We start from the raw sequence: 9,471 nt of genomic DNA on the forward strand, positions 1-9,471 counted from the left end.
CAGAGGCCAGGATCCATCATGTTACTCAGGTCATTGGACCACAAGTACCAGTATGTCTCAGTCATAGTCCACGTGGGTGTAAATGACCTCGGACTTGCCTCCCTAGACTGTATGAAAAGAGATAATATAGAGCTCGTTGAATATGTGCCCCAGACTGGTATGAGCCTAGCACTGAGCAACATTCTCCCTCCTCCAAGGATGATGCTGCAATATGAAGAGAAAATGGCTGACTAATAATTGGCTTAGTTTGTGGTGTCTTTCTAAGGGGGGTGTAATATTTATCACCTTGGAAGGAGATGGTCACCACATTATGCTGTTTTGCCAGGGATGGTCTTTATCTCTCCCAATTAGGCTTTCTAATATTGGCTAAAACATTGTCCTCCCTCATAGTACCTTTTTTAGGCAATGCCAAACTGAGAATACTTCTGGCATAGAAAATGAAAGCCATGAAAATCTTAAGATGTTACTGCTCAGTGCTGAAAGTCTAAACAAGAAACTTTTTACTCTACGAGCTCACCTCACCCTAGAGAAGATTGACTTCTGTGCAGTCACTGAGACATGGTTTAACCTGTGGAGAGTACCCCCAGCAAGTGCATGAGTATAATGCCTTCCACACATTTAAATCTGATACTACACAGGCAGGGACTAACTACACAGGCAGGGACTAAAGGTGGAGTTATCTCAATTTACATCAAAAATAAGTATACCTCAAGGCTAGTCAAACATGACTATGCATTTGAGCTTCTTCATGTTCAACTCACCATAGGCAAAATCCCATATCAATTCCTTGTAAGCTACAGGTCCCCCTCTTTGACCCAGGAATCCCAACTCTGCGGACATGCTTATGCTAGTCTCCAAGTTGGCCTGGACATCAAGCATGGCCTGTAGATCTGACCTGTGATCCAGGAATGTCTCTGGGCTGTCCTCCCTCAAGAGAGACATCGGTATCCAGAGGCACAGCAGAAGGTTCAGGTCTTTGCTTTTTGGCCTTACACTTCAAAATAGACTCTGCTTTGGGGCCTCGAGGATCCCTCCACTGCACTTTTTGCTAGCAGATTTAAGTGCTGATTCTCAAGGTAGATAGCTAAGAGGATAATCCACTCCTTAAGGTCTTTGGGACAAATGCCTGACAAATAGAGCAGTTTTTGTGGTCTTGGTTTGGACCTAGGTAAAACAAGCACTGGGAGTGGCTATCCTTGTGTGGAATTTGTTGTCCACATTGGCAATTGTCCTGCTTGAATGACATGAATCCTAACCAAAGACAGTAGCAAAAGTCAGAATTCCCCAATGGTGCACTTATCTGAAATTTGAAGAATCGCAAACAACTTGGAGTCAGACTGTGTGTTGGAGTCTGGCATTCAGATTTGGCAGCAGGGAATATGTTCTTTGTGTTTCACTGTTGCAGTCATCACATTTGGGTTATCTGCCTGCAGGTAGCCCTCAGCCAGCCTGAATACCAGAGCCTTTGGATTCCTGTGTCGGATGCTGTCTCTCCTTCCATGACGTCAGGTCATCAGGGGTATAAAACATACAGTCAACACCATTACATTAGTCTTTCTTGCCTTGCAGTGCCTGAAGTAGAAGCAGTTTGCAAGTGCCGGTCGGCCAACTCCTGAAATTTTTGTTTTTGAGTTTCAGATCCAAAGTCTTCAAAAAAAAAAAAAGATAAGTATCCCGTTGGGAATTCTTTTTTCTTGCTCCAACCGATATCAGTAAAAGTTAACAATTGTCTTACCCATGGAAAGCAAATACCTCATAGAGATTTTCATTCGTACAGCACCCCCTGTTTAGGCCCAGACCACAACGTCCCTTGCTGTCAGTTTTGTGCCTTGTTCGACCCCCAAACTATTCGTCGTCGGGCTGTCTTTGCAGCAAATTATTTTCGTACTCTCTCAGTACTCCGAAATGGCTTTATTAAGCCATCCGACTACCGATCTTCCGAAAAAAGTAAGGATAAAGACAGAGACAGACCACATAGGTCCAAAACTGCTGACGATGCTTCCGTTAAGCTAGTCACCAGTCTGCCGGTACTCAGTGAAGCGCTTTCGCAGACCCTGATACCCGCTACTTCAGATTCGCAGGCCTCTACTGAGACCCATTCAGAGTCCAGTATGCCGCGAGCTGCTTCTTTGACTATGGAACCTACAGATGTCTCTACCTTGGATGGGTCCGGAGTCGCTGTGCAGGCACCGGCTTCTGAGGGTGTATTCAGACCTACAGACTTGCATTTTAAACCAACATCATCGTCTTCATGCAGGCCTAAAACTCACACCACTCCTAGAAAACCGACATCCAAACTGCAGGCTCAGGCCCATATGCCTAAAAAAACAAATGCTTAGAATGGCTGAAGACCTTATTACCTTAATTAGTGGAAGCCAGCTTTCCCCCTCCTAAGAGACCTAGAACTGATTCTCCTGATTCTTCTGATCAGCAGCATATTATGGGACTACTTAAACAGAAAGTGATGTTGATTCCTGACTGTGCTGAACACAAAGAATTACAGCATTTAATGCATTCTGCAGAACAAGTTGGTAAACATACTTTGCAATGTGGTTTTGATGCTTTAAAAGCATCTTGCAGGGCTGCTGTCACTGGGTCTGTACTTAGAAGGCATGCTTGGCTTAAGGAGAAAAACTTGCCAGATCATGTTAAAGCTAAATTACTGGATGCTCCCTTAAAGCAAGACTACCTTTTTGGCAACAAAGCAGAAGAAGTCCTCAAAAAGATGGAGGAAAAAGCTAAATCTATGCAAACTGTTAAAGATTTCCTACAAGTATAGCCTCCCAGATTTAGTAGGCATTGGCCTTCAAAGAATTGGTCCTTTCCAGTCTCTTCCAGGCCTTCTCAATCCAAACCCAGGAACAGCAGAACCCACCTAGGTTACAGTCTCAGGCTGCGCACAGGCCTAAGCAGTGGGGGGCTCCCACTTCCAAAGCAGGGAGTAGTAAGCCACTCCCCTATGGAAAAATGGCACCATGACTTGATCTTAACCCTTCCAAGCCCTGCTCTCTTAGGAGGAAAGTTCGCCCTGCATGCAAAAAACTGGGAACTCATTACCCAGGACAAATGGGTTTTGAACATAGTTTCCCAAGGATACAGATTCCACTTCCACACACTACCAACCCCAAGCGGTTGGCCAGACCTACCCCCAAATCAGTGGGTGGAGGCCCAACAGCAGGTTCTCTCTCTTCTAAGTATCAGGGCTATTCAGCCTGTCAACAAAGGGGACAAGGTTTTTATTCAAGACTTTTCCTGGTACCCAGAAAAGACAGCTCCTGGCATCCTATTCTGGAACTCTCTATTCTAAACACCTTTCTGGTAATCCCAGAATTCAAAATGCTAACACTTCAACAGCTTCTTCCTATGCTAGGCAATGATGCTTGGCTGGCAACCTTGGTGTCAACATTCTCAGGACCTGGAATCAGTGATTCCTATCATTCCTTGTATAAAGACAGAGATCTTTTGGTGGGCAGAGGCCTGCTACCGCAAGAAGGGGCTCCCTTTCACTCTACCCCCTGCCGCCCAAACGCTAACAACAGATGCATCAGACTATGCATGGGGGGCTTACTTGGCAGGGCAGTGCATTCAGGGCCAGTGGAACCCGAGACAGATGCACCTGCATATCAATCAAAAAGAAATGTTAGCTGTGCAGAATTCCCTGACAGCCTTCAAAGACATTCTTCCAGGACAACTATTGGTAAAGACAGACAACACCAAAGTTATGTGGTACATAAACAAGCAGGGGGGAACCCACTCGTACCCTCTCTGAAGACTAGCCATGGCTCTGTGGAACACAACCTTGAGCTACCAAGTGCACCTACAAGCTCAATTCCTGCCAGGCAAGCCAAATTCACTGGCAGACAACTTAAGCAGAAATCTTATGGACCCACACAAATGGAAACTAGAACCCAAAATATTCAACCTCTTGAGGAACAAATGGGGGACTCCAGAGGTAGACCTGTTTGCCTCATCTCAGATCTACCAATTGGACAAAATTCTGCACAAGGACTCCCCACAGTCAAGCTTGGAAGGTGGATGCCCTGTCCATTACCTGGGAAACCTCTCAGTTTATGTCTTTCCCCCTCTGCCTCTCCTCTCAAAGGTTCTGCTAAAGATAAAACAGGACAAGCCAAGGACAATACTGATTGCACCAGACTGGCCATGCTAGCACTGGTACCCCCTCTTGCGCAGTATGACACTGCTGGAACCATGACACCTGCCTCAGACCCCTTCCCTGCTGTCCCAGTATGCGGGCCAGATTACGCACCCTCAGCTTCAAACCCTGAACCTTGCAGCCTGGCTAATTCCTTGAGCTCTCCAATAGCATGCCTCAGTAAGTAGGTGCTAGATGTCATTCTGGAGGCAAGGAGGCCTAGTACTAGAAAATCCTATGCTGAAAAGTGGAAAATATATTGTTCCTGGAGCCAGACTCAGGGGTTGGGCACAGTGGTGCCCATCTTACCCCATATTCTTCAGTACTTAACAGAAATGCTCCACAAGGGCATATCCTTCTCGTCAATTAAAATTCATGCCTCTGCCATTTCAACTCCTTATAGTGAGCCATCCCTCTTCTCTCACCCCCAGCTAAAACAATTCCTTAGAGGGGCCAAAAATTTAAGACCCCCCAGGAGAGCCCCCACTCCAGCCTGGGACCTTAACTTTGTATTGGAAAAGCTCACCCCCCCGCCCTTGAGCCAGCTGCAACAGCAGAGTTGAAATTCCTTTCTTGGAAAACAGCCTTCCTTCTAGCTATCACTTTAGCAAGAAGTGTGTCTGAATTACAGGCCCTCGTGGCAGTGGAACCCTTCATTATCTTCCATGCAGACAGGGTTTCCCTCAGGACCAATCCTTCCTTCCTTTATGCCCATTGTGGTGTCTAGTTTGGCCCTAAATCAGTCCATTTATTTGCCTACTTTTTTCCCTAATCCACAAAACAAAGGAGAACTAATACTGCACTCTCTGGACGTGCACAGACCACTTAGATTTTATTTGGACAGGACTAAGCCTCTCTGAAAATCTGAACAGCTGCTAGTTGACTTTGCTGCAGGGGCAGAGGGGAAGGCCATTTCAAAGCAAACCCTTTCCAAATGGATAGCCCATTGCATTTATTTCTGCTACAAGCGGCATGGAAAACCTATCCCACAGGGGATAAGATCACATTCCACCAGAACTGCATTTACCTCTGCAGCCTTTCTCAGAGGAGTCCCTACCAGGGACATCTAGAAGCTGCTACCTGGAGTTCTGTACATACCTTCACCAAGCATTACCACATGCCTATTTTTTCTAAATCCAGAGCTGGTTTTGCCACTGCAGTCTTGCAGGGCTTAATAGCTGGCCCTAATGCTCTCTATCTTCCTCCTCCCTTCCTTAGCTTTGGGAATCAACCCAAATGTGGTGACTGCAACAGTGAAACACAAAGAACATAGTACAGTTGCGTACACTTACCATAAATGTAGATGTTTAAGTGTATTCACTGTTGCAGTCAAGGTTACCCTACCTCCAGCCCCCTGATATCTCTTGGCTGTACCTTTCATTCTTGTTTGGTATATTTAAGTTTTCTGGTGTATTTGCTTTTTGATGGAGGTTGAGCATAACATATAATTGCTTCCCATTGTGGGGGGCACATGACATCTGGGGCAAGAAAAACTGATGTAATGGTGTTGGCTGCATGTTTTATAGCCCTGATGACCTTACGTCATGGAAGAGGAGACCGCATCTGGTGCAGGAATAAGTGTACACAACTGTACTTTCTGAGGATGGTGCATGTGTATGTCACTTTTTATGGCCGACATCCATTGGCAGCCTATGTGCGATGTACGACACACACTATAATAGTGAAGTCTTTTGTATACTGGTCAATGTCAGGTTACCTACAGCAGGGAACTCCCTCATCCTATAAATACTGCATCATATGAATACAAGGACATCACATATTTATGCTTTCAAACACCCTCAAGTATAATGTCTTTTCTGGTAAGGTCAGACCACAAAATGGTTTCCTTTGAAGTAAAAATAAAATCTGGAACCCAAGCTAATCCTGGAATGTTCAGGAAACTACTCTGATTAATTTCATATTAAGTGATAACTTGTCAAAACTTCAAGCCCCCCACCCCTCAAACTCTGATAACACTGCTGCCCACGTTCACAGAAGCCCTATGCAAGCATGTTAATGGCTTCACAGAAGCAGCTTTACCCACCAGGATTAAGTACAGACCTAATTCAAAAATCAAGCCATTCTGGTGAAATCAACATTTGTAGGCTGTATAAAAAAAGGAGGAAAGTCATGACAAAAATTTGGAGATGTAGCACATATCAGGATAAAAATGCTGTCATCAGATTAAAGAACTCCAAGGTCAAAGTCCACTCCACCAAAGCCAGATTTGAGGTATATTTGGCTTCTTAGGCCAAGGACAACCACAAGGCATTCTTTGGCTATGTCCATGACCTCAAAGGCAATACACAGTTGTGTGCAGAGCTCATCATTAATGGAGCCACCTTTACCAAGCCTGAAGTTATAGCACCTAATGACAGACAAATTCAGCTCTAACTTAGTAATAAAAGAAAACTAAATGCACCCAACTTACACAGACACTGACTTTAGTCGAATAAAACACTCTGTTTGTTGTTGTTGTTTTATTCGATTAAAGTCAGTGTCTGTGTAAGTTGGGTGCATTTGGTTTTCTTTTATTACTACGTTGTTTTTTTGCACCCAACACCACCTTCAAGTTGTTTTCTTTCGTTCAATATTCAGCTCTAACTTACCCTATCTCTGTCACTCAGCCTCTCCTTAGGAAATAACATCAAGTGTAACTTTCCCTACAGTCCCTAGGAAATAGGCTCTCAATGCTCTCTCTCTCTTCAAGGCAAAGAATGTTGCATTCATGGGCCCAGACAATATTCCAGGCTGCCTTCTAAATAGCATGAAAAACAACCTGTCAGGCCATATGGAATCTCTATATGTAGGCTCCAAACAGGCTTCATGCCTCACAAATGGAGAACAGCAACCATCAGCCTTCAGCACAAAGGGTAGCTGTCAACAGACCCTTGAAATGGACCCATAAGTCTCTGTAGGCTTGTATGCAAAGTCATGGAAAGAATTGTCGTTGAAATGATCAATAGTGACCTAGGAAATCTCCAGAGACTGAACCCAATCCAGTTTGGTTTTGGTAAGTGCAGGTCATGCCTACTCAACATGGTAGACTTCTTTGAGAAGGTCACACAAACAGTGGATGAGGACAAAACTGTTCACACTGCCTACCTTGACCTGTCCAAGGTATTCCATTCAAGCATGGCTGACAAACTCAGGAGGTTGGGTGTAAACCTTTATGTTACCCAGTGGATAGCTAGCTAGCTCACAGACAGGACCAAGGAAGTTAGAATTGGGGGTCCACCTCTTCAAAGAAGCAGTTACCAAATAGAGCCCTTCAGGGGTCAGTCCTGGAAACTCCTTTTTGGCATCTACTTCTCTGAAGTCAATGCCAATGTCAAGGGCCTCCGGTAGATCCTTGTAAATTAGGTGCAGTTATAGAATTCCACACTAATGCTCTGTAAGAAGGGCTGATGATGCAAACAACTTGTGTCAGAGTCATGGACTAACACTAAATGCCAAGAAGTGCATAATAGTGTCCTCTGGGAAGTCATCCACTCCTAATAAATATATAACACACCCCTAAGAGTCAACCCAGTAGTCTGGGACGTGAGGACACAGACAGTTAACTAGCCTTTGAACATCACATCTCTGCAGTAGTGAGGAAATCATTCTATGTTGTGCAACTGTTAAACAAAGGTATAGCGTCTAGGTCTAAGGAACTCATTGTTCCACTGTATTTGGCATTCATTGGAAGTATCATGGAGAACAATGCACCCTTTAATATGTGCTTAACCGGGCATATCCAGCAACTGGAGCATCCACAGAGATTCCTCATTACAAGAATACAGGACATTAACATATTCTTTCCTGCCACCTCAAAAAGCCCTGTCCCTGTATTCTGTCTTCTACAGGCTGTTGAGGGGAGACCTATGCCTGGCATGTAAAGCACTGTTGGGCCCCACCCTAATTGACCTCCTGCATATCTGCAGAACAAATAACACCAGAATTACCTTTTATGAAGACTTAAACCTTGCCTGTGATATAAATAGGACCTGCTTGAGAGACTGTTGTGTATCCCAGAAACTACCCCGTCTCTAGAACAGGCTTCCCATCTATTTGATGCAGAGTTCTTACCTAACCCAATTCAAGTGCAACTCGGACAGTTGGACGGGTAACTGGAAGTCAACCCTGGTTTGACACCTATGTCTGTAATGGACATGGGCAGCCAGTAAGTGATTTGTCTCCCAGGCCCCTGCTTGTACATATTTCATATCAAAAGCCCCTTATCAAGGGTATGAGAACTTATCAGAAGTTTGGGATGCATGGCTAGGCTTAAAAAGGCCCCAGTGGTCATTAGTGTGGTATACACATATGAACCTATGAAAAGAATCACCTTTTTAAAACACTGTAATATGTTTGTGGAATAGTCTGAATGATGTTTTGCATTTATGGCCTCTTTTGTTTCTTTGCTAGGATTGCCTTAAAGCTGACATTGGCTGAACTGAGTCTGTTATTGTACCGCTGTGATGCTGAAGAACAAGAGGATGGTGGTGGATGTTACAATATACCAAACTGGACACCACTAAAATACGCAGGTTTACAAGGTTAGTATTCATCTAAAAAAAATGGTTGATTCAGCATTCTTTATTTTATTTTTTTTTTTTTTTTTAGATTTGGCTTTAGCCTGAACATGAATTTGAAAAGTTTTTTTGTTGCTCCCTTGCATCATCCTACCACCCTCTACTCCTGTACTCCATATCCATCATTGGATCTGCCAGCTACTCTTTAATTTCCCTGGTTTACCTGATTCAAGCTGGGTCCAGTCAAGGAACCTAAGGGTACCCAGGGGGATCCTGCCACCACCTTCCACCAGCGGATTATTACTTTAGTGGCCTATCCATTCTGCCTGTCAATTGCATGAGTATGCCCAAGGGCTGGGTGTGCAATGGAAATCTGTGGCATTTTGTACCTTTGCAGCAGCTCAGCCATGTCCCCATTTTGTTCCACTCTTCAGAATACTCACCCTCTATCAGTGTCTCCAGCCTCCACCAGGGATCACTGATAGTAATACCCATGTAACCATTCACCTTTCCCGATGGACATGCCCCTCCATCCCTACCAATCCTTAAGTTGCTCGAGCCTCCAAATGAACCTGGGTCAGCTAGGACATAGTCAGGATTTTATACCTCTACAACACTGGAGTGGTTAACAAAAATAATCGTTCTTAACAACTTGGGATCTTAGTTGGTGTAGTCTGTTAATGCATAGCTGGAAGTAAGATCAGACAAAATGTGTTTATTTTGTGCAGAATATGTGAAGCAGTCTTCAGCATTTTTGTATTGTATGCGTTGCATCTAAAACCAGTCAATTATTTTTTTTTT

At 44.3% G+C, this 9,471-nt stretch overlaps 1 protein-coding gene across 4 annotated transcripts in view; it reads left to right on the forward strand.

The window, feature by feature from the left end:
• The window catches only part of AGL (amylo-alpha-1, 6-glucosidase, 4-alpha-glucanotransferase), a 1,248,201-nt gene that overhangs the window by 752,660 nt on the left and 486,070 nt on the right, over positions 1-9,471 (forward strand). For all 4 annotated transcript variants that reach the window (XM_044085615.1, XM_044085617.1, XM_044085614.1 and 1 more), the window contains exon 21: positions 8,564-8,694. In XM_044085615.1, coding sequence (XP_043941550.1) covers positions 8,564-8,694 — 131 coding nt within the window. The remainder of the gene's footprint in view (positions 1-8,563; positions 8,695-9,471) is intronic.

The sequence above is a fragment of the Protopterus annectens genome, chromosome 10.part0 (genome assembly GCF_019279795.1).
Source record: "Protopterus annectens isolate FY-2018-M chromosome 10.part0, PAN1.0, whole genome shotgun sequence".
NCBI lineage: Eukaryota > Metazoa > Chordata > Ceratodontiformes > Protopteridae > Protopterus > Protopterus annectens.